At 40.0% G+C, this 26,714-nt stretch overlaps 1 protein-coding gene across 3 annotated transcripts in view; it reads left to right on the top strand.

The window, feature by feature from the left end:
- The window catches only part of USP32 (ubiquitin specific peptidase 32), a 257,900-nt gene that overhangs the window by 26,428 nt on the left and 204,758 nt on the right, over positions 1-26,714 (top strand). For all 3 annotated transcript variants that reach the window (XM_073665478.1, XM_073665477.1, XM_073665479.1), the window contains one exon: positions 14,467-14,597. In XM_073665478.1, the coding sequence (XP_073521579.1) occupies positions 14,467-14,597 (131 nt within the window). The remainder of the gene's footprint in view (positions 1-14,466; positions 14,598-26,714) is intronic.

Genomic DNA, 26,714 nt, shown 5'->3' with positions numbered 1-26,714 from the left:
GGTTAATAGCTTTATTCTTGAGTTGTGTACATTGGGTTGATGGAATAAGTCTTAATTCGTGGTACTGTGTTTTTTTTGTATTGACTGGTGTAGGTTCACCTGTATTTAAACACAAATCTGCTGTAGTTATGAATCAAATGTTTTTTATTGCATTTTGTGACATTTGCTGAACAGCAGGCAATGTCGTTACATAATAGTTATAACCATTACTTACATTTTAAATTCCACCGACCTTACAATGATACCGCTCTCGTGGTCCCATACATATTTCTCAACCACAGCTATGACGCTTCACCTCTGAGGCCAATGATTGGCTCCTAAATGTTGTTCTAGGGAACGCGACGAGCTGCAGGGATGATGCTGGATTGGTGGGGGATTTAAAAGTTGTTCTATGGTTCTAAGGGAAAGAAAATGCTGCAAGTGTGACCTTTATTATGTAAAGATACTGCACACTTAAAGGGAGCTGCTGGTGCCGCCCATGTATTTGAATACTGCTCCTGGCAAGCGCTGATATTGTGGGGCGCAGGCACATTTGTACATGTCCGGGCACCTGCGCAGTGAGGCTGTGTGATTACCAGCTTCACTGGGCATGCACGGGGAACATAGCGCGTGCGCAGTGAAGCTGGGAACTACACATCGTCACTGCGCATGCACGGGAAGCATAGATCGTGCACAGTCTCATTGCGCAGGCGCCCGGATATATACAGATGCGCCTGCGCCCCACAATATCAGCGCTTGCCGGGAGCAATATTCAAATACATGGGCAGCACCAGCAGTGAGTGAATGCTGTGCTGCCCATGACTGAATATGAGGATCACACCCCTATGACTGAGCGATCAAGTAGGTTCTAAGTATATTAAAGATTATAAAATCATTATAGTTACACCAATTTTAATGAAAAAAGCTTGTTAGTGATGCACATTGCATCACTAACAACGCTAAGGGGGCTGTGTAGAGGGTAGCTAGGACGTGACAGGTTCCCTTTAAATATTTAGAAATTCCTATTGTAAGTATGAAGTATTATTGTTACACTATTGTCTTTTTTTTTTAGTACAGTATATTAATCTAACTGATGTTTATTCTTTGAATGAGGTGTATATTAACTTTCTGAGTAGTGAATAAGCGGATTTAGGCTACTGCTTTAAAAGGAAACTATAAAATAAATTTTTAGCTTTTGAACATGAAATAAGAGGTTTTTATAATTAGGATTTACACTTTTTAAGAAAATTTCAGCACTTACAGCTCTGAAGCCTACAGAAAGTAATATCCCAATATTCCTCACCAGTTCAATCCACGTATTGAAGTTGCTCTGGTGAGTGCAATCTTAACACCAGTGACTTTCCTAAAAGATGTTGAAAAAATGAACTGAAGCCCTGCGCCACCCTTTTGAACAGGTAGGTGATCAACACCCTTAATGTTTGTGGGACTGAGAGACAGCCAAGTACATTAATCAGCTGTTGCAGTTAGTCCCATAGACATTGAATAGAGCAGAAACTTGCCCTGCAATGAGGAGTACAGTGGAGCTTTAAACCACTGTTTTAGTGAAGCTGTGGATAGATGATTGGTATCATGTGTGGGGAAAACCTCTTTAAGGGTACATATGACAAACCGAACAATTTTGAACACAGCTGTCTTGGAATCTGTTGGCTAAATGGAACCATATGGGCGTGCAAGCTTTTCCAGTGAATACATCAAATCTAGCCTGTGGCTTGTATACAAAGTTGTATTGTAAATTTAACCAACATTTTGTGATACCTGAATACTATAGTGACCCCTGTCTGTGATGTCACCTTTATAAGCATCAAAACCCCCAATAAGCTACCAAAAGCGAAACGCGCGTTGGGGTCTGGAGCCTGGACTGCCACCACCTCAGACCATGGGTACTTATTTTATTTTTGGATTGCAAAGCGGGAATCCACAACATAGGTTGATGCAGATGTTCCACAGTGCTGGTCTATGTGTGGCTTTCCGCTGCAGTGTGTAGATGAAATTTTTCACAAAATCTCATCCAAAAAAATTAGTTGCAAATTTGTTCCTATGCACATACCCTAAAAGTAGCAATGCTTAAAATAAAATAATTAAAGAAAATCTAGCAAAAATTATATTTAGGTATACGGGAGAATTGGAGACTTGTACATTTTATGTTGAACCATAAAAAAGAAAGGTAACTCAAGGAAGATGAGATTTTCTCTTCTTTTTGTTAAAAAAGAAATCTGAATTGTGTGTAGTAAGTGCCATTTAGAAGAAAAGACACGACGGCACTTGCACAAATCTCCACTCGAAAAGCTCTTCTATTTCTAAGAACAACATTCGGGCTTGACCTCCACTCCAATCCTTCTGCATTGGTCAATCGTTTCCCATGTTTTCCATAAAGGGCTTTTTTTGCATCTATCTAAATTGTAAACACACTTAAGATTATTATTATTCATTATTTTTTCATTTGCTCTTCATAACCAACATGTAGATTAAAGGAGCGGAATATTCACGATTCAAGCGGATCCTGTATTAAAAAGACAAAAACTGATCAGTGTTTTATATTGACATAAAAGCCTTTTCTAGCCTACGTTTAATGCTTTTATCCTTGTGTAAAAGTCTTGAAACAAGCCCTAAAAGGAAACCTGCAGAAAAATAATTGTGGTTACCGATTTGGACCATGCTTAAAGGTCTGTTGACCTTAGCCAATCCCTAAAGATCTGTTGACTGAAAGCCTGCAGGGACCCTCCACAATCAGCTGTGAGGCCTCATTCACACGTGTTCTGTCCGTGATTTTCATAGATACAACACATACCAATTATAGTCTATGGGGCTGTTCACATGTCCGTGTTTTTTCATGGACTGTGTGATCCGTACAAAACTCATGGTGACCTGGCTGTTTTGTTCCGTCAGCGCAGATGAAAAGTTCCAATACGAGTCTATGGGGCTGTGAAAAACACGTATAGCACACAGATGGCCTCAGCGTACACAATGTGTGTTGTCCATGATAAACATTGCAAGGGATAGGAGAAGCTTTGTCATTTATTTATCCAAATTTCAAAAACACTGATGACACATATACCATTTTTTTTTGAGTATGTGAAAAACTCACCTGAATGAGACCTTATTCTATAAAGGAGCATTTTTTTCTCTGTTTTAAACCAGATAATGGTAAAAATGCTGCAGTAAATTATTAATTTTATTGGCTTTATTTAGTCATTGATGCTGTTCTCTTTCTGTAATAATTAAGAAATGATCAGGGTGACCCATTTCAATTACCTTAAGCCCATGTGAAAGATGTGTGTAAAAAAATAAATAAATAAAAAATATATAAAAATACAACTTTACTTGCCCACCAAGATCCAGCGTTGCTTCTCTGCCACTACACCAGTCTTTGATCGGTTACATCGGTGACGCCATGTTAAGGGTATGTGCACACGTTCAGGAATTGAAGCAGAAATTTCCTGAGCGTTTTTGCCTCTCCCTGGCAGAAAAAAACGCATGCAGATTTACATGCGGTTTTTGAGCATGAATGAATGATTTTTGGAGTTAAATAAAGTTATTTGGTGGGACATTGTTTAAGCCCTTGGAATACCATAAGAACTGGGGTGAGTATATTGGTTCATTTAAATGATTAAAGAATGGGTCTGTTGTATTTCAAATAAAGTGTTTACATTGTGTCTGTGTGTTTGTTTACTTTGTTTGGTCATGAAAAGGTCTGATTGACACCTCGACATCACCAAACAAAAGAGCTGGGTGTCAGCTAGTCCCATTCACCCAATCTTCATTAGCATTTCTATTCATGTAATTTATGTGACTGCTGTGAGTTGTTTTTTTTTAGCCCGGGAAGGTGCCATTAGGCAAACATTTCCCTGGCCATTAAATAACATCTCACAGCTGGTTTGTTAGCCGCTACGCCCCTCCAATCAGCACTCAGCAGCGCTTTGGACACAAAGTATTTATGTTGCTTCCAAAACGTGGTGTTCTAATGCCGCACTTTTGTTGTCGGTACATGTGAATCCACCCCATATAATGACACTTTAATCAGTCAAAATCTGCAGCGGAGACTAGCGTGTCCGCTACAGAAATTGACATACTGCGGGTGAGTTTGAGTACTTGGCCACAATCAGGAGCCGCTGCAGGTTTGACGCTGTGTGTATACAGATGTTACAGCATAGTGGATGGGATCTCTAGAAATCCCATGTCCGCTATGCGTGTATCAGAGGCTGCGAATCACCCAGGGGCACTGACATGCGGCATGTCTTTCAGGACCGCAGCATGTCAATTTCTTTTGCAGAGTCGCTAGTCTCCACAACAGAAATTTGACCACTAGAATGTATAGAAAGCGGTAAATGCGCATGGTTCAGTGAACACATGTGGATTTACCTGCGTTTAATAGAATGCAACGTTTTGGACGCAGCAAAAATTTGCTTCCAAAGTGCTGCTACGTCTGAATTATGGACACAGAGCCTAAAATGTAAAAAAAAAAATGGCTTGGGCTCCCGCGTCATTTTTAGAACCAGCAGAGGGAAAGCCGACCTGTGTGGGCTAATATTAGTAGCCACGGAAGAGGCCATTAGCCAACAATGTTCCATGGATATTAATATCAGCCCACAGCTGTTTGTTTAGCTTTTACTGGCTAGATTACAGGGGGACCCCAGAAAAAAATTGGTGTTGGTTAAAATCTAACCAGCAAAGGCTAAACTAGATAGCTGCGGGCTGATATTAATAGCCATGGAAGGGGCCATGAATACTAGCCCCCTCCGCGGCTATTAATATCACCCCTCAGCAGTCCCAGAATTGGCGCATGCATAAGATGCGCCAAAACTGGCACTTAGCCACGCTCTTCCCACTGCATTGTATTGGTGGCAGTGGGGTAATGGGGTTGGGGTTCACGTCAGCCATGTATTGGCTGCTGACGTGAAGCCCAGGTTAGTAATGGAGGGCGTCTATAAGACGCCCCCATTGCTAACTGCGTGGTAAAATCGTCGCCGCTTCTTCAATAAAAGACACGGCCAGAGTAAAGTACACTGCTCAAAAAAATAAAGGGAACACTTAAACAACAGAATATAACTCCCAGAGTAAATCAGGCTTCTGTGAAATCAAACTGTCAACTTAGAAAATAACACTGATTGACAATCAATTTCACATGCTGTTGTGCAAATGGAATAGACAATAGATGGAAATTATTGGCAATTATCAAGACATCCCCAATAAAGGCATGGTTCTGCAGGTGGGGACCACAGACCACATCTCAGTACCAATGCTTTCTGGCTGATGTTTTGCTCACTTTTGAATGTTGGTTGCGCTTTCACACTCGTGGTAGAATGAGACGGACTCTACAACCCACAGAAGTTGCTCAGGTAGTGCAGCTCACCCAGGATGGCACATCAATGTGAGCTGTGGCAAGAAGGTTTGCTGTGTCTGTCAGCGTAGTGTCCAGAGGCTGGAGGCGCTACCAGGAGACAGGCTAGTACACCAGGAGACGTGGAGGGGGCCGTAGGAGGGCAACAACCCAGCAGCAGGACCGCTACCTCCACCTTTGTGCAAGGAGGAACAAGGGAAGCACTGCCAGAGCCCTGCAAAATGACCTCAAGCAGGCCACAAATGTGCATGTGTCTGCACAAACTGTTAGAAACTGACTCCATGAGGGTGGTATGAGAGCCCGACGTCCACAGATGGGGGTTGTGATCACAACCCAACACCGTGCAGGACGCTTGGCCACCGAACACCAGGATTGGCAAAGTCGCCACTGGCGCCATGTGCTCTTCACAGATGAAAGCAGGTTCACACTGAGCACATGTGACAGATGTGGCAGAGTCTGGAGACGCCGTGGAGAGCGGTCTGCTGCCTGCAACATCCTTCAGCATGACCGGTTTGGCAGTGGGTCAGTAATGGTGTGGGGTGACATTTCTTTGGAGGGCCGCACAGCCCTCCATGTGCTCACCAGAGGTAGCCTGACTGACATTAGGTACCAAGGTGAGAACATCAGACCTCTTGTGAGACCATATGCTGGTGCGGTTGGCCCTGGGTTCCTCCTAATGCAGGACAGTGCCAGACCTGATGTGGCTGGAGTGTGTCAGCAGTTCCTGCAAGATGAAGGCATTGAAGCTATGGACTAGAACGCCCCTTCCCCAGACCTTAATCCGATTGAGCACATCTGGGACATCATGTCTCACTCCATCCACCAACGTCACGTTGAACCACAGACTGTCCAGGAGTTGGCGGATGCTTTAGTCCAGGTCTGGGAGGAGATCCCACAGAAGACCATCCGCAACCTCATCAGGAGCATGCCCAGGCGTTGTAGGGAGGTCGTACAGGCACGTGGAGGCCAAACACAATACTGAGCCTCATTTTGACTTGTTTTAAGGACGTTAAATCAAAGTTGGATCAGCCTGTAGTGTGTTTTTCCACTTCAATTTTGGGGGTGACTCCAAATCCAGGCCTCCAAATAAATTTTGATTTCCATTGATGATTTTTGTGTGATTTTGTTGTCAGCACATTCAACTTTGTACAGAACAAAGTATTCAATGAGAATATTTTATTCATTCAGATCTAGGATGTGTTATTTGAGCGTTCCCTTTTATTTTTTTGAGCAGTGTATTTTAATGAAATAAAACACATATGGTTCTACAATTTTTTTTATTACACGCCTCCGCAAAGCCCTCGATCTCCTGAAAAAAAAAAACGTAAAAAAACAAACCACAATATTCCTCACCTATCCGCCGTCAACGATTCAGTCCACTACGCAGTCCACGTACTTCCAATGAGTGTCCCACGACGATCCGGGTCACTTCTACAGCAGTGACATCAGCCATCACTGATGTCACTGCTGTAGAATACAACACTGTATACTGACAAGGGTGTAAAATCAGCCCCTGTCAGTATACAGTGCTGCAGGGGGTCAATGGGGTTCATCAGCTGAAGATCAGCTGATGAGCCCCGAAGAGCTAGAGACCGTGGGAGCATTCTTGTGAATATCTCCACGTTGAGCATCAGCTGAACGGTCCTGAGACCGATCTGCTAATTACCGGCGTCAGCAATCAGCTGATAGTCACGTAACCATCAGCTGATTGCTGCCGGCACTGATCAGCTGCAGTGTACCGCTGGCCACCAACGAGAGAGGATCAACACCGGGGGCCGCCGGACAGGTGAGTATAGGTTTTTTTTTCTTTTATTTTTACATTTTTATTCTTTTTTTAACTACCGCGGGCTGGGAAGAGCAGACTGCTCCTCCTCCCATCTGCGCTGCTCTCACTGTCATCAGCGGTCGGATGAGAGGAGGGAGTAGCAGTTTCCTCTCCTGACCTGGGTACCAGCCTCAGCGCGATTTTGCGCCTATTGATTTTCATTGAAACGCAGCAAATCTGCATGTATAGATATTATACATGCGGGTTTGCTGCGATTCAATTCAAGTCAATGGGTGCAATGTCGCTGCGGAATCGCGCCTGAATTGGTTATGCTGTGGTTTTTGATACAATGATAATCCGGAGCGGAAACTTTCAGTGTTTTCGAGAGGTAGTGCTGGAGCCTACTCACTTTGTTTGCTTATTTTCATACAATAAGTCTATGTCCTTAAAGAGGTTGTCAGCCATTTGAAGATTTTTTTTTTTTTTTTTTAGGCATGTATGGTTTTAAAATAAAATAAAAAATATCTGGAGGCATATTCACCCTTAAAGGGAATTTGCCAGGAGGATCAACCCTGCCAAGGCGTCTATATGAGCATCTAGGTAATAGGAAGCTGAATAAAATGATACCTAGATATCTGCGATCTGATTTCTTATTCCAGAGAAATCCACTTTTTTCTTGTATGTAAATGAACTGTTCAACACTATGGGTCGGACACTGATCTGCATGAGACAACTCCTCCAGAGTTTATTATAAATCATGGGGTGTCACACCATTGTTAGACATGTAACTAACACAGGACAGTAGAACTGAAATTTGTCTTCTTACAAACACGTTAGCATCTGCAACTCTCACAGCTCTGCTGTATTGCAACACTGGTCAGCTTCCTGTGACCTACATGCCCATATACAGGTGCTTCTCACTAAATTAGAATATCATCAAAAAGTTTATTTATTTCAGTTCTTCAAAACAAAAAAGTGAATCTCATACATTATATAGAGTCATTACAAACAGAGTGATCTATTTCCAGTGTTTATTTCTGTTAATGTTGATGATTATGGCTTGCAGCCAATGAAAACACAAAAGTCATTATCTCAGTAAATTGGACAAATTAACAAAAAACATTTGCAAAGGCTTCCTAAGTGTTTAAAAAGGTCCTTTATTCTGTTTGAGTAGGCTCCACAATCATGGGGAAGACTGCTGACTTGACAGATGTCCAGAAGGCAGTCATTGACACACTCCACAAAGTCCCAGAGTTCCAATTCTCATTTGGAAATCAAGGTCCCAGAGTCTGGAGGAAGAGTGGAGAGGCACACAATCCAAGCTGCTTGAGGTCTAGTGTGAAGTTCCACAATCAGTGATGGTTTGGGGAGCCATGTCATCTGCTGGTGTAGGTCCACTGTGTTTTATCAAGATCAAAGTCAGCGCAGCCGTCTACCAGGATATTTTAGAGCACTTCATGCTTCCCTCTGCCGACAAGCTTTTTGGAGATGGAAATTTCATTCTCCAGCAGGACTTGGCTCCTCTCCACACTGCCAATACCTGGTTTAAAAACAGTATCACTGTGCTTGATTGGTCCGCAAACTCGCCTGACCTTAACCGCATAGAGAATCTATGGAGTATTGTCAAGAGGAAGATGAGACACACCAGACCCAACAATGCAAACGTGCTGAAGGCTGATATCAAAGCAACCTGGGCTTCCATAACACCTCAGCAGTGCCACAGGCTGATCATCTCCATGCCACGCTGCATTGATGCAGTAATTGATGCAAAAGGAGCCCTGACCAAGTATTGAGTGCATTTACTGAACATACATTTCAGTAGGCCAACATTTCTTATTTTAAAATCATTTTCAAGCTGTTGTTATAAAGTATTCTAATTTACTGAGATAATGACTTTTGTGTTTTCATTGGCTGTAAGCCATAATCATCAACATTAACAGAAATAAACACTTGAAATAGATCACTGTTTATAATGACTCTATATAATATGAGTTTCACTTTTTGTATTGAAGAACTGAAATAAATTAACTTTTTGATATTCTAATTTAGTGAGATGCATCTGTAGATGGCTTAGGAGGGTTGACCCTTCTGACAGCCTGCCTTTAATCACCCCCACAGATCCAACTCAGGTGACTCCTAGAGTCTGCCCTTGTTCTGAAGGCAGTTCTTGCTCCATTTGGGAGTTACTAGGACCACTGCGGCCTCTGATTTGCTGCAGAACTCATGTGACAAGAGGGGAATCTTCGAATGTTTCTATGATGATGTGTTCGTCTAGACATGTGACCACTGCAACCAATCACAGGTCCTGGTAGTTTCTAAACGGAGTAGACCTTTCCTCTGGAACCTCCTAGGCAGGGCTGTGGAGTCTGAGTCTGTGTCCATTTTGGTGGAGTCAATATAAAATGGACCAAATCCTAAAATATATAATCAATTGGTACAGTAGTAAAATGCAGTATGTGCTGTAAATTTTTTCATAAGAATTTTGGAAAGTTATGAAATGTCCTATAAATGTCTGTTCAGTTCCTGATCTAGGCTTTTAGCTGAGATGAATCTGTGCTGCACTTTATGTACACGCTCAGTAGTGAGGCAGGGCTGTGGAGTGGAAAGTCAGGGAAATTGAGGAGTCGGAGGTTTGGCTTACCGACTCCACAGCGCTGCTCCTAGATAGAATCCGTGGAGGTGTTGAATGGTGAGTATGTCTTTTTGTTTATTTTTTTAAACTATTCATGCCTAGAATGTAATGTATTCTGTTTTCAAGTATTGGACAACCCCTTTAAAGATAGTTGAAATGGGAAAATCCCCATTAAAGACTACTATAAAAAGTAAATAAAAAACCATCTACGTTATAACAATGTGCAATACCGCGTTTACTTTCCTGTAAGAAAGCGTAATAAAACCAAATTCTTTAGGTTTTTTTTTTATGCTTTCTGTAGCATTGCATTGTTTGCACACTTTGCTTGACTGGCTTTTCTAAGGCCTTGGTGTAGACAGTGCATATCCTACTACTGAATATGAGCTATTTTCCTCTGAAAGTAATTTGTCATAATGCCATTATAATGCTGTAAGCCGCTTACAGCAGGTTTATTTATAGGCCTCATGTTGCATTGCTGTTGAGAGCTGTCTACTGAAAATAAACTGGCATTGGTTTATTAGTATTCTGTAGCTTCATTGACGAGATCTCTGTGCATGTTTGCTTCTGCGGGGCTTGTAACTTACCTCTTGAGTAGCGTTCTTATACTCGTTTTGTGATAATCATGTGGAAGAATTGTCAAGGTGTTTGTAGTGGTATTGACTAGCTTTATCTGACAGTCATGTTATTGGATTACTTTTGTTATGGTGGTTACTTGTATGTACGCGGCAAATTACTAACAAATTATATCCAATACATATTGTTAAAAACTAACAATATGTATTAGATTAATTTTGCTAATATCTTCTAATAATAAAAACTATAATATAACATTATGGGAATCCATTTTTCCTTTTCCCTATAATGGCAAAATATCTCCTTGCAACTGCAGATCTCAGACTGACCTAAGGATTTGTAATTAGTTGGACTTTTGACTCCTAACTTTTATTGCTCTGCAGGCCCCAGCTTGTCATCGACTTGTCTTTTATGCGTCTAAGCAGAGGCGTAATAGCTAGGGGTTCAGCTCTTAGGGATAAAAGAACTTAGTGGGCCCCCAACTTGGGCAATGCATGTTTACTAGGAACATCCTAGTTTAAGGTATGTTCACACGTTGCGTTTTTGCTGTGTTTTTTTAATGCAAATTTTAAGCTGCGTTTTACAGTGCCATCAAAGTCTATGAGATTTCCAAAATCTCATGCGCACACACTGTTTTTGTCTTCCTGACTGATTTGGAAAACTGCTGCATTTTTGCAAACTGCAGCATGTCACTTCTTTCAGCGTTTTTTCAGCATTTCTTTTACCCATAGAAATCAGAAAGCAATGAGTAACTGCAAAAACACAGGAAAAAACGCTGTTATCAGGTTTTGCTGCATTTTTACTGAAAAAAAAGCATGTATAGCAGTATGTGAAACACATTTATTTTTGTGATTTTCCCAAGTTTAAACCATAATGTCTAGATCTTCATGGAAGTTAGGCGTGGCGATTAGGATTAGTACAGTTTAATTAAATTAATGTTGTGTAAAAAGTAAACATTGGCCGACCAAGATGTGAAATTGAACAATGCCTTCACAAAGTGTGAAAGTAAATAGTATCCTACAAACTCAATTGTCTGTCAGTGTCTTAGGTAAATTATTCCCAACCAATTTACCTCCCCTCGCTTTTACGTTTGTAATTGTTTATTTTTTCATGAACTTTTTTGTTAAGAATAGTAACTATTTTTTCAGACATAAAAATCTTTTTCCTCTAAATAAGTTGATCAAATTGGCCTTTTTCCAAAAATGGTTTTATGGTTTCACATATGTCTGCCATTTGTTTACCCGTGTTCATGCTTCTGTGGTGGAAGCAAAGAAAAACGCCGCAAAAAGCGCAGCAAAACTGCTTTTGAGAGCAGGTTTTGCCTGCTGAAAAAAAAACGCAGCAAAAACACATGTGAACATAGCCTAAGACAGGTTCCCATGTATCGTAAACAATAGCTATTTAGTGGTAAAATAGTCACTTTTTGCCACTTCACAGCTATCCGAGCCTGACGCTGAAAAAGACTGAACATGTGCACAACAAGTAGTTTTGACATTGCCGTGCATATGTTCATTTTTTTAACATTTTTTGAGAGCCTTCGGCCATTGATATCGGCAGGTACGACTGACGTTACTTAGTCTGTGTGGGGCTTTACACTGTAGAGTAGTGCAGAACCTGTTCACGAAGTCTCAAAATAGCCTTGTTGCCATTACACAATCGGCACTATACATTAGTCTGTGTGTAGAAACACATGATTTGGGTAAAACATGTTCGTATATAAAACACTTCAGAATGTAGTAATGTTGGTGATTTTCAGGTCCATCAAGTCCATCTATTTACATGCTTTAGGAAACATCTTCAGAACAGCAACAGGCGCTATATAGTATTATGATAGAACAGATTTATTTTTTCTCTAATTCTGATACTGCATTGGAACATCTATGTACACATGTCCTGATAGGTATTGATAGGACCAGGCCTTGTGGGGGCAATTATTGTCCCCATTGTCAGTTCTGGTGATCAACAGAAGGCTCTGCCTGTTGGCGTTGAATTGAATCCTCGGAAGTTTCCACCGGTTAGTAGTGGATGATCAGAGCTCCATATATTACCCCCTGTATGTGTAGTAGCAGGTGCGAAGTACAGGCTCCCACCAGCGTCATACATTTATTTCGCTTGACACAAAGAACTTCATGGAACTTGCCTATAGGTGAATTTACAGTATAATGCTAACAACTACAAATCAAAGTCTTTGGTATGATCAGCTGATGTAATAGCATTTATCTGGATCTTACAAGAAAAACAAATATATGATTAAGTGGAACATAATGGCTGTTAATTGTTTTGGGTGAAATGAATATAGTATGTAGACTTCCAGTGCAAATTGTTGCCACATGTTAAATAAAGGATAACCCTATCGCCATACACATTAGACAGCTGTCTTCTGAACAATCATTTAGCCAACCACGCTCTCCTGTTTCTCCTGTACACCGGGACATTTAGCTTGGCCGAGCACCCTTGTGCTCTCTAGAAGAAAGTAGTGACTTATCGCTCTGCTGAACAAAAGGATTGACTATTGAAATTTCAAATGCTGGATATTTCTTCTGACTTTGGTGGAGTCATGAAGACCCCATAGATAGTCAGCTGATCCTGCCAAAATTAGCTTGCTCACCGGATTGGGGGGTGGAAGCCTTACAGGGAACCTGTGACGTTGCCCATGCAGTCCGATCTGTGGGCAGCATGGTATAGAGAATTTGTATATAGGTTTGTTGGAAGAGATTCAGTATAACTTGTATTTTATGCATTGAAATCCCTGGTGTGTTTATACAAGAGTCCAGTCGGTGGTCCTATTCAGTGATTGACAGTCTTCCCTGTCTGACTGCATGCAGAAACAACTGTTAATTCACTGAGTAGATCGCCCACTGGACCCGTATCTTTACAAACACCGAGTATTTCAATATGTAAAATGTTACTGAAACTTTTCCCAGAAAACTATATATCAATCTGATCGGCTTGTCCTGCTTTATAACACCCTGTCTGCAGATCCACCATTTTCACATGACCGTTTTCTTTTAATTCTGGTTTATTGGAACCCTAAAGTTGTCGCAGCATGGAGGAGACATACACAGTCTGGTACTGTCAGTTCTGTGTGATCTGTGTCAGACTTTGTGGGCACTTATCCAGTCGGTGCTTTATTCATCCATTTGCATGCTTAGTAATAGAGATTTTAGGAGAGGTGAACACTCCTCTTTAAAGGGATGTATGTATTTTAAAATCTTCAGAAATCCTTACATTTACATTCTGCCAACGTTGAGACATTGGCGTTGTGGATTTATAAATATACACATCCATTCAGAGATTTACTAAGGAAAATAGTCTAGAAATCTGGCACACAATGGCATATGTAACATGGACCTTATAATTATAAGATTTAGTCCCTTTTTTGCCTCACTTAATTGTTCTAGTACAAGATCTATGAACAGATGCAGAATATCGGTGTATAGCATGGCAGCCCTGAGTTGATGTAAAGGGGATGAGATTGGCGAACATGTCTAGCGTATTGATTTTTTTTTTAATACAGGGTGCACCACCAATATAATATAGATGATGTCGAGGGATATAAGGATCTTGCATGTCCAATTTCGGACTACCGATCCTCTTGTTCTCTAAGACTTGTCTGACTGTGGCTCTCTCATAGAGAATACAGGAGCGCTCGGCGAAGCCAGCACACTTGTGTATGGGTCATTCTGCCTGTGTGATCTAGTTGTTTGCTAGCTGACTTTTGTACAATAGTGATAGATCTACTATGTATGGAACAAGTCAGAAGTTTCTGCCTCATAAATCTGTATGTGGAAAGTCAAGTTTAACAGTTATCTGGAATTAATATTGCTCTCCATAATCTAGATGCTGCTCTTTTGTGTCAGGAAAACACTGATCTTTTTTTTGGGCTAAATCTTTCATATTGTTATTTATTCCAGTGTTTTATGCTTTTATTTATTTATTTTTTACATTTTTGTTTTTCATATTTATTTTAATGTACAACAAAAATGTTAAGATTAAAGGGGTTTCTTAGCTTAAATTTGTAGTGTATATTGATTCTAAACACTGAACGGTACATGCCTGAGAGCAAATGATCCAGTTCTTCACCTTTTATGTATTAAGTGTTCTGTCATTTTTTTTACAGTATTGTAGGATTAAATGGCTCATATTCTTTCATTCTAGTGACGGATGTAGAACTAAAGAGGCTGAGAGATGCTTTTAAACGAACGTGTGGTGGCCCTTCTTATTATATGAGTCAGCAGTGCTTCATCAGGGAAGTGTTAGGAGATGGAGTTCCTCCAAAAGTTGCAGAGGTAAGACATTATTGTGTTATATTACATTTTCTTCTCTGTGTCTTCCTTCTCAATGCCTTTCTGTTCCATACTTACTGGTTGGGTTCCTTACAAGTACGGTAACTATGATAGAAGGTTGCCCTTACTAACTTTTCCAACATTAAGGTGGTTAGCTGTATTAAATATATTTTTTTTTTCAGGGAAACCTGTGAATAAACATTGGAGGACAGTTGGATTATTAATCCTTTGTTCTTCCCAGATATAACTGGCTATCAGAGTAATAAACTTGCCTTAATGGGGCACTTACAATACAAGATAATCGTAAATGAGTGGTGTTTAAAAGTGCTTGTTTCACAATTATCTTGCCGTGTAAACAGGCTGACAATCATCCGAAGAATGAGCAAAATGCTTGTTCATCCATGAAATGACTCTTTTGTGCAATATAAAAGATCATTGTTTGTGGTGGTGTATTGTCCTATGTAAAAAGGACTCGCACTGTCGAGAGCAATGGCAGCCTTTGTGCACTGAGCGCTGTACTGTAGATCACTCACTGTGCATTGTTTTCTTTGGTCTGCCTGTGTAAACAGGTAGTTAAATGACTGCCGATCGGTAACAGTTTACCGAACGGTGGTTGTATTGTGCCACCGAGCGGTCAATGTAATTGGAACCTTAGGCCCCCATACACATAAGACTAATGTGGGCCGATCTGCCAATATCTACTGGTACGGCTGACAGATTGGGTATGAAGCCTACTGTAGATGTTGTTGCGGATATAAGGAACCGGTATGTCCGATTTTGGACTGCCAATTCATTTGTTCTCTAAGAGATGAGGTGTCGCCATAAATGTCTGGCAGCGGCCCTCAGATGGAGAAGACAGATGCGCTTAGCAGAGCGAGCATGCCTGTGTATGGGAGAGTCGGGCAAGATGACCTCCAGCCGAACCATCAGCTAAACCATTGTTCATCCATCATCTTATCTAATGTGTATTGGGAGCTTTAGAAATAGACATGCATGCACGTGTGCACAAATTTAATGCGGCTTGGAAAACAATAGTGTCAGGATAAATGGGCATCAAAGCCTTACTCTATTTGGGAAAAGTTTACATTAACGCAAGATATAATGAATTAGTAATTTCTTGCTATTTTTTCTAACGTGATACTGTATGTATAGTTTTTGGATAGATAGATTAATCATGAGACAAGAATAATAACTGTGGGTCAACAGCTACCGACGGTTGGAAGGCATTGTACAGGATTAGAAAAACATGGATACGCTTTCATAAAATAGTGCCTCCCCTGGCCACAGGTTGTGTGTGGGTATGTCTCGGTTTCTGGAAAATAAGTAGCCATGTTTTTCCGATTCTATACAAACCCTTTGGGACAAACATGGTGCTTGCATTGGATAATATTTATGCATCTGCAAAGCTAATTACTCACCAGTCTGCACTCTCCAAACCTTATTGAGACGTACTTTTCAGGTACTTTTCTGATTGTTGTGAGAAATTGGAATGTATGGAATTGTTGTATTCTCAGCTTCCTCGGCTAGTCGGTCTGTTAAATTTTCTCTTCCCGGATAAGAACTGCCATTTTTGATTATTTTCCTTAGAGTTATTTCTTTGTTCGCTGCAAATTATCTAGGATATTGCTGAAATAAAAAAAAAAGCACCCAGCGCATCCCCTGTGGAGCTGTGCAGACGCTCTCTTTATGTTCCTATAGACGCTTTAATTGAATGCATTCATCTCATACGTGCTTTAAATGCAAGTTCGTCATACATTTACCACATGGAGTTGTCTGAAAGGGGACGGGAATGGGATTGATTATGTTACAAAGCCATTTCTTAAAGAGTTGTCCGAGTTGAAGCAGTGAAACTAGCTTCAGGAAATGTTATAAAAATAAAAACCATTACTCATCTGCTAAAGGCGGTCTAAGGAGTAAAGTTTCTCCTTGTGGAGAGCGCAGGGAGACTTATTGGCCATGCAATGTTCCTTTGAGATTTTAAATATGCAAATATCCTCTTCAGAGAAGAAGAGATACTCACTCAATATTGAACCTTTTTAAAGGGCCTTTCCATTTAACTTGGGTCATGATTTGACCCATGATTTGGGTCATTTAAGTCATATGTCAAGGCCTTTTTAAAGGGTCAATATAAACTTTTAGGATTGCTACATCCATTAGGTGGTACTAGAGTTCCTGTCCACTTCATTTCTAAAGAGGCTATTTGCATATGTAAGTTCCCAGAAGAGAATTGCAGTGCCAGTAAGTCAACCGATGCCGATTTGGCGCCCTACAGCAGAATAAACTTTATTTATTAGCCCCCCCCTCCCTCGCTCAGCCAAATGAGTTCTGCTTTGCACTGATAAGGAGAAAAAAACTGCAAATGGAGTTTATGGTTAGGCTTCTTATTCCTAATTTTAAAGTAACTTAAAAAAATGCAAATGATGAATCTGGGACCTATGGGTACAGTACAGTATTTAGGCAAAGACACATTAGTCTAGCTGAGCTGGTGGGAAGAAGTTGGCGGGGTCATGCATCTTACCCTGGGGACTAGTTCACTAGACTAACATTTCAGAATAAAATATATAGATGTTTGTAATGCAGCAGCTGGTCTTTGATTCATGCTGCCCATGGTTCGGGAGTCCACTTTTATGGGGTTTTCCATTAATTAATTTTATCTAGTGCAAGAGGATGGGGTTGAAGAATTTAATCGCTATATACATCCGCGACTGCTCCGGGGATGCCTGTGCTCTGCTGCTTCCAATTTTTGTTGACAGACTTCATTGCACATAACCGCTGCAGCTAGTCAGAGCCGATGTAATTTGCTATTGCGGTCACATGCACTGTAGCCTTTTGGGAAAGACCAGAAGAAGCGTTACAGTGGAGGAGAGTATAAGTGATTATGCAATTTATAATTCTAGAGCAAGCCGATGGGGGTTGAAAAAAAAAAAAAAGACTCAATGTTTTCATGTACCTGAAGCTGTTTTTTCCACTTTAGCCACTACAAGTGAAAAAGGCACCGAGATCGGCTGGAGATCGACTTCTTTGGGTTGTTACATGTGATCCATATAGTTGGGTGGCCATGGTTTACAGAAGAGATCTTTTAGGCATGAACACTTCCTGACATTGAAGCCTGCAGGTTGTCATCTGCATCATTTTCAGCCTTAATGACAACATGGGTCACTGGTTGTAGAATTTATGTTTTAATTTGGGATCCAAGGTGTAACATTTCTCCTTACATAGAGTGACATGTCAAGCCTGACATATCAAGATGAGGAGACTTTTCAGCCTTGCAATGCTCCTCTGGGAAATTAAATTTTGCAAATTGTCTCTTCAGAAAGGAAGAGGACGCTAAAACTCTAGTGCCACCTATTGGAAGTAGCAATCCTAAAAGTCATTATCGATCCTTTAACGAGCCTTGTCATATGACTTAGGATAAGAGCCAAACCAGGAATCTCAATTTGCAGACCCTGTATTTCGGGGTACTGCCTCTCATCAGTGCAAATTGTGAGAACTGATTTGGTTGGGTGAGAGGCATCTGACCGACGTTTTAATTTGAAATTCTGCAGCGTGTCCCAAAATCTTCAGTGGAATTATGTGCAACATGAGGATTGGGATTGGGATTACATTTACTGTTCTGTATTATGTTCTGGTGCAGAATCTGTCCTACCAAAAACTGCACCAAGTAGGCAACGTCATCCCGGGAACTCAGAAGCCAATCTACCTAGATTATATTTTTTATGTAAAATGTTTAACTTCTGTTATAAATGATTCTTCCTGTATTGTAATATTGAGGGTCTGCTTCCAGAATGGGCTACTAATAATATAAAACAGTACTTTCGAGCTGATCAGCTTACTGAAGGTGCAGTGGCCCTCCAATTAGTGTCATGTCCTAAGAATATACTGTCAATATTATAATTCTGGAAATCCCTTTTAAAAGAACACCAAAAACAGTGTAAACCATATGAAAGAGGAATTGCATTATCTAGCCTAAATAAATTGCCTCAATTTTATAATAATTGAGTGTCTTATTAAGCATGCACAAAGTTTACATGTAAAAGGCCTTCATTCAGTCAATCAATGATGTAATACATCATCATACGTTTTTGTCTATTTTAAATAGTGAATTTGTTCTTAAATGGAATCTGTCACCAGGTTTTTACCACTTAATCTGAGAGAAGAATATTGTTGAAGCCGACTCCGTTCCCATCAATGTGTCATATACTGGGCTGCTTGTTGTAGTTTTGATAGTTTCCTGCTGGTAAAACAGGGATTTTTTATCACTAGAGGACTAGTAAACTTGCTGCCATGTAGTCCTCCATATTTATGAGCTCTAAATAACCCCCACCCCACCACTGATTGGCAGCTTTCTGCCTATGCACAGTGTACACAGATGCTGCCAATCAGTGTTGTGGGTGGGGTATACAGCGAACTGGTAGATCTGCAGCAGAGAAACCAGTAATTTTTATCAAAACTGTAAAGTATGTGATACATCACAGGAATTAGGGTTTCTTCCCCTACATCATGCTGCTCTTAGATGAGGTAGCAAAAACCTGGTGACCGATTCCTTTCTAAGGACCCTACTCACTTCCGTATTGATAGGCGAGTTCTTCTGATGACACAGTCTACTCATACAGTCCTGCTCATCGTTATTGGCACCCATGTAGTTTTAAGTGCATGATGTGGAATATCTCCTGAAAAAAAATAATCAAGTGAAAGTGTTTTGTGCAGAGCACTCATGTTAAATACAAAAGAGCAAATGATGAACAATAATTTAAAACAAAAAATGGTAGGGAAAAATAGAAAAATCTAAACCTTGCTGTGTCACTGGTAATGGCACCCTTTACATTAATTTAGTATGGAAACACATTTTGACTTGCCTGTGGTAAATCACAAAAGAGATTCACCTGTGATTATTGGTGCCCATGTGACATGAATTAGCCAATGAATGATGACTTCAGTGTTTTAAAAAGCCACATGATAGGCCCTGTTCTTTTGTCACAATGGTGAAGACAAAGGAGCTGTCTGAGGACATCAGAACTGCCATTATTAGCAAACATAAGACTTCCAAAGGGTATAAGACCATCTCCAAAGACCTTGGTATCCCAGTTTCAACAGTGCGCAATGTTATTAAGAAGTTTGCCAAGCATGGAACCGTTAAGAATGTCCCTGGACGTGGGGGAAAGAGGAAAATTGACAAGAGATGTCTTCGAAGGTTGGTGCCAATGGTGGAAAAAAACACCACGTCAAACATCCAAAGACCTCGAGGCCAACCTGGTACAGTCCTGGGTCATGATTTTTCACCAAGTACCATACGCTGCACACTAAACCAAGCAGAGCTTTATGGGCAAAGGCCAATGAAGAAACCATTGCTGAAGAAAAGACATAGAAAGGCACGACTGATCCTTGCCAAAGAGTACCTTGACAAACCACAATCCTTCTGGGAAAATGTTCTGTGGACAGATGAAACAAAAATAGAGCTTTTTGGCAAGGCAGAGCAACAGTTTGCTTACAAATGACTCAATAAAGCTCATAAGGAAAAGAACACCTTACCAACAGTTAAGCATGGTGGATGATCCATAATTCTGTGGGGTTGCTTTGCTGCGTCTGGAACTGGAGGCCTTGATCATATCACAGGAATCATGAAATCGGGGAATTATCAAGAGATTTTAGAGCGAAATATCTTAACCAGTGTAAGAAAACTTGGTTTGAGTCGAACATCATGAGTCCTCCAGCAAGACAATGACCCAAAGCACACATCCAAAGTACACAGGCATGGTTGAAAAAGAAAGAATGAAATGTTTTAAAATGGCCAGTAATGATTCCTGACCTCAATCCCATTGAAAATCTTTGGGGTGAGCTGAAATCTGCCATTGGGGAAAAAAAACCCTGCAAACATTCAAGAGCTTGAACAAACTGCAAAGGAAGAGTGGGAGAAAATTCCAGCTGAGAAGTGTAAGAAGCTTATAGATGGCTACAAGAAACATTTGGAGGCTGTCAGCAATGCCAATGGGTGTGCAACTAAGTATTAATTAGGGGTGCCTTTATTGCTGCACAAGCTGTTTATTCTGTTTCTTCTTTGAAATTGCAACATGAAAGTTGAAAAACAATGTTTGTTGTATTACTTTGGACCTCTAATTTAAAAAATTCTGAAGATATAACTTTGGTACATTTCCATTTATCATACATGTGTCTGGCAACCACTAGCTTCCCTCTCCAACAGTTAGCTAGGTCACTCATATGAGTGTATGGTTGCTTCTTTAATGTTCTTATTTCACTTTAATAAAGGCGTGTCAAGATGACTATAAACATGATCATTTGTATCAATCATTTTATGGACATTCAGATGTTTTCAGGGGGCATTGAATACTTGAAAATAGGGCACACCTTAAATCGTGCAATAAATTATGAAAAAAATCATGAGGGAGTTTTATATGCAAGTTTTGATCCAGAGTCTGTTGGAGTAAGCTGCACCAAATTCATTAGGTGGTGTATGCATCAGCTGCCCAGCATCAGAAAATGTACTCCAGTCATGGACCGGAATTCTTTTCTGCTATAACTGACTCTGTAAATTAGTGATTCTGTTGAGCTAACCACACACCCCTCCAAACAAGCTCCACACACTATTCAAAAAAGTAGAAGGAGCTTGGGTAAAAACTCAGAAACATGCACATTTTTACCCTTTGCACAAAAATGTGTTTTGTTTTTTTTAATGCCAGTTTTTGGGTGTAAATTGATCCTCATTGTGTTTTACACATCTGCTTGAAATCGGTGGCTTTATGTGTGCAATATAATTAATATTTTTGATTGAAATGCAGATGTATAGCTCCGTGGATTCTTTCCAGGCCCGCAGTTATTTTGTATTTTTTTTATAATGCGCTCCAATGCAATATGTGCAAGTCTTCATGTGGGCAAATGCTAATAAATTATGAACCCAGTCATATAATTTTTTACTGCGATACATAAACTCACTCCCAATTTTATTGTGCTTCTACATAATTTTCAAATTAAAATAAAATGTAAATTTATGTTTCAAACATTTGGGTCATGAAATTGGAAGGATTTATTGGTAGAAACACGTGTCGTGCATTGCTGCAGACACTGGCATATTTTTTTGTCAGCAGGTTTTACATTTATTCACTTTTTCGCATTCACTTAGCTGACAAAAGATCTGCAGCTAAATATAACTGGGTCCTAAAAGTATCACCTTCATTGTGACCTTGTGCAAATCGCCTGCAGAGAAAGAGGGTGGCAGCCATCATTATGTGTCTTGTACTTTTTCTTACATTGTTTATTAGCAAGTGGATATTTAAGGACAGATCTTCTCCAACAAAAGTGGTGATTCATGCTGTTTCCTTGTGTTGCCTGGCAGATAACGAGAAATGTTAGAAATGAATGTACGGTAAGGCTATGTGCCCACGTTGCGGACCTGAAGCATATTTTTTACGCTTCTCCCTGGCGGGAAAATCGCATGCGGATATTACATGCGGTTTTCCCGCCAGGTAGAAGCGTTTGTGAGGCGTCTTTGCATGCATTTCCGCATGCGGGTTATCAAGCACTTCTCCAAGCATCACTTGGAAAAGTGCTTGACAACTTGTTCAGAATGGTAAAAAATAAAAAAATAAAATTTATACTCACCTTCTGATGCATCCTCTGCCCCGTCCGGAGTCTTGAGCGGCTCACGCTGTTGTGTGCAGGACCTGCGGTGACGTCATTGAGTCATGTGGTGGGTCACATGACTCAATGACGTAGCAGGTCCTTCAGACAACAGCGCGACGGAGGGAAAACATCAGAAGATAAGTATAAACTTTATTTTATTCTTTTTTTTACAGGTTCTTTGGTACCCAGGTCTGGATGAGAGTCTCCTCTCATCCAGACTTGGGTACCATCCGCACATTGATTCCGCTGCGCTTCTGCAAAATTAATGAACATGCTGCGGATTTTTGACCGCAGCATATACGCTGCGGAAAAATCCGCAGCATGGGCATTGACATTGCGGAATGCCATTGGGGACCATGGGGTGCGGATATACATGCGTTTTTCAAGCGTTTACGCTGCGGAAATTCCGCAGCATATACGCTTGAAAAACGCTACGTGGGCACACAGCCTGAGGCTGCGTGCCCACGTAGCGTTTTTCAAGCGTTTACGCTGCGGAATTTCCGCAGCGTAAACGCTTGTTAAACGCTAGGTAATCCGCTCCCCATGGTCCCCAAGGGGATTCCGCAAGTTCTATGCCCACGCTGCGGATTTTTCCGCAGCGTTTATGCTGCGTTCAAAAATCAGCAGCATGTTCATTAATTTTGCGTTTCCGCAAGCGGAATTGCCTTTTTCAATGCATTAAAAAACGCAAGGCAATTCCGCATGTGGAAATCGCGCGATAAACGCGTGCGGAATTCCGCATGAGTTTTTACTTGCAGAAATGAAGCAGAAATTTTCTGCTTCATTTCTGCATCGTGGGCACATAGCCTAAGTATAACTAGAAAAGACAGGAAATGGAACATTATTCAATATACAGTAGCTAGTGGGGTTCCGTATGTGTATAGATCTATATAAAGATTTTTTTTTTTTATATAGAAGTATACATAATATAATATTAGGGTTACATATTGTAACAATTCTAAAAGACAATGTGGTAAAGGCAAGTAAAACAGTGGATTTACATTCCATATTAAGTAGCATCCCTAGCCATTCGAGCTTACAGAAGGGCCTAGATACAAAGAGGGTCTCGGAATGCTGCTGTACATGCAGCTACAACCAACATAGATTCATGGGGGAAAATCTCACCAAATTTTTGGCCAACTTTTGTATTTTCAATAAAATGTTTCACTTTTTAGGCCAGTCTCGGCCAGTGAAGCCAACTTTTTCAAAGTGGGTATAGCTTTGCGGGGATGAGGTGAGACTGAGCGCAGCCAACAATTGAATTATAATTTATGCCAAAAAAGTGGTGTAAATTACGACAAAAATCTACTCCTGTCAACAACTTGAATACATTTCTTCTTGTGGTATATCGCAGCTGAAAGCTGCACCAAATTTATTAAGAGAAGTATGCCTTTTATTAAGTTTGGTCAGCACGGTGGCTCAGTGGTTAGCACTGTTGCTTTACAGCGCTGGGGTCCTGCATTCAAATCCAACCAGGGATAAAATCTACAAGGAGTTTGTATGTTCTCCCCGTGTTTGCGTGGGTTTCCTCCCACAGAAATTTAGATTGTGAGCCCCAATAGGGACAACAATGACAATATCTGTAAAGCACTGAGGAATATGATGGGGAAATATAAGTAAGCATAATAATAAACATTGTGTGCATCTTTCTCCAACGTACTCTTCTTCAAGTCTCGATGAATCGAGGCTATGTTGTCATTTCATAGTTGCATCCAGCCAGGCAGGATCTGATGCTTGCATGCATTACATGGTCGGCCATTCGGTTGAGAGGCCACTAGAGATGGTGTTAATCAATTCACAGTACCTGCTCCAGTGACCATGTCAGTAATCTGAGCCACTTGAACCACCTCCTACATACTGCCCTTCTTTTGATTAGCTGGCTTTACACAACGTAACCTGTGCGTCATGACTCAATTTATGTTCTGGTTCGCCCATATCTAAGTATGACCTATTGTTTAAATCAGCTCTTTGTGTATATACAGTGCCTTCAAAAAGTTTTCATATCCCATGAACTTTTTCATATTTTTTCACGTTACAGCCACAAACTTAAATGTATTTTATTTGGATTTTATGTGATACCCAAACACAAAGTAGCAAGTATTTCTGAAGTGTAAAGAAAATGATACATGATTTTCTAATTATTATTTAAAAATATAAATCTAAACTTTGTGACGTACATTTGTTTTCAGCTCACTGAGTCATTTCTTTGTACGACCACCTTTTACTGCAATTACTGCTGCAAATCTGTTGGGCTATGTTTCTACCAACTTTGCACGATTAGAGGCTGAAATTTTTACCCATTCTTTTTTGCAAACTAGCTCATTGAGATTGGATGAAGAGCGTCCGTGAACAGGAATTTTTAAGTCTTGTTACAGATTCTCCTTGCTTGGGATGTTAATTTAGGTGGACGGCCATGTCTTGGTAGGTTTCCAGTTTTGTCATGCTCCTTCCATTTTTGGATTATGGATTGAACAGTGCTCAGTGAGTTGTTCAGATCTTAAGCTATTTTTTTTCTACCTAACCCTGCTTTACTCTTCTCCACAACTTTATCCCTGACCTGTCTGGGGGGCGCCTTGGTTTTCTGGATGCCGTCTGATGCCTAATGTTCTCAACCAAACCTCTAAGGCCTTCACAGAACAGCTGTAGTTATACTGAGAATAAATTACACGCAGCAGGACTCAATTCACTAATTGTGACTTTTGGAGGCAATTTGTCACTCTGGATTTTATTAAGGGGTATTTTTAAAATAATTAAAAAACCATGTACCATTTCCTTTACACTTGACAAATACTTGCTACTTTGTGTTGGCATATCACATGAAATCCCAATTTAATAAATTTAAGTTTGTGGGTGTAACGTGAAAAGATGTGGAAAAAAGTAAAAGTTCACGGGGGAATACTTTATCAAGGTACTGTGCATATGTTTATGTGCATATGTGTGTCTGAAATAGAGAAAAAAAATATAACATTTCCAAATGAATATATTTGGAAATGTTATATATTTTTTCTCTATATCATAATTTGTATGAAAAATAAAAGATCTTGCATTTTTCACGCTGGCCACTGGACTTTTTTAGACCAATTTTCTTAGGTTGTCAGAATTGGATCCTCATTTTTCCGTTTTAAACATTTGCCGATATTTACGATGCTAGATTTATTTTCTGGCTTATTCCCATGGTTCTTTAATCTAAATGTATTTTATCTGTAACTATTTCTTCATGCATTGAATGACAAGAATTGCAGATCACGGAAATCCTGCTGCTTATTTCTTAATATGTCTACAATATTAATCTGAATTACAACGGAGCAGCACACATGCTGGCCTAAGCAATCTTCACACAGCAAATATCTTAGAAGTGGATACTCGCTGTATTTAAGATTATACATTCCTAAAGACGTTGACCATGCATTGTTATTCTGTGTACATTATGCTAAAATGTGAATCGTACATGTTGCATTTTGCATCTCATTAGTATATTAAATAGCTTCTGATTAATGGTGACCTTATACGCCCACATTATATTTATTGTCCTGGGTCTCCTGTTGGCTGCAGAGGTAGCCATTTATTTATGTTTTTACCACCTTTTGTAGAGTCTTAGATACTGAAACAGTTTATTTTTTCATATTTTATGGTTTATGTGGCAAAAAAAACACATCCTAAAAATATCAAAAGTATTTTTTTTCTTTTGATTTACTCCGTTTGGCTGATTTTCTTAACTGACATTTTATTAGCATTTGATGTGTTGAAAAAAAACAAAACTTCAGATTCTGCTAGTAAGGGAATCTGTCGCCCCATCATATTTAAAACAGACATTTTTTATGAAACCATGTTGTAGCCTATTGATTTGCTGTGACCCAGTGAACTTATTACCTGTCCAATAAATTAAATTCCTGTTAATTATTCATACTGCGCTAGACCTTATTAAACAGGCTACATGCTTCCAAATATTAATTTACTAATTCAATCAATAAAGTGGATTCCTGCTTTGAAACCTCTGCAGTTAAATTCAGTAGCCTTCCAGTAGAGCTGATGAATAATATTTGAGAGAATTTTCTTTTCTCCAAACTTTAGAAAAGCTCAACTTCTTGTCTCCTGTGTATATTCTGATTTAGGAATATTTTCATCAAGACTAAGTTCAGACTCGTGTTTTGAAATGAGATTAGAACAGCAAACAAATGGAATTCCTGTAATTCACGGATTACTGATGCAGAAGGACCCCATTCACTATTATAGAAACCATCTAGGTTCCAGTCAATCTTATGAATGGAAGTAAAAGTTCTACATAATGTGCTTTTCTTTCAGTTCCAAAAAATACCATGTAAATACATTTTTGTGCCCAAAAGAAGACAGAAGTATTTTAGGAGTGATACCTTTATTGACTAACCAAAAATATTATATTTGCAAGTTTTCAGAGCACAGAGGCTCCTTCTTCAGGCAGGTATACAAATTAAGGAGATTCTGTTCTCTGAAAGTTTGCAAATTTAT

The sequence above is a fragment of the Phyllobates terribilis genome, unplaced genomic scaffold, assembly GCF_046119375.1.
Source record: "Phyllobates terribilis strain yellow unplaced genomic scaffold, ASM4611937v1 Scaffold_2__4_contigs__length_985480577, whole genome shotgun sequence".
NCBI classification, from domain to species: Eukaryota; Metazoa; Chordata; class Amphibia; order Anura; family Dendrobatidae; genus Phyllobates; species Phyllobates terribilis.
The sequence above is the reverse complement of the archived record's forward strand: the minus strand, read 5'-3'. Positions and strand labels throughout refer to the sequence as shown.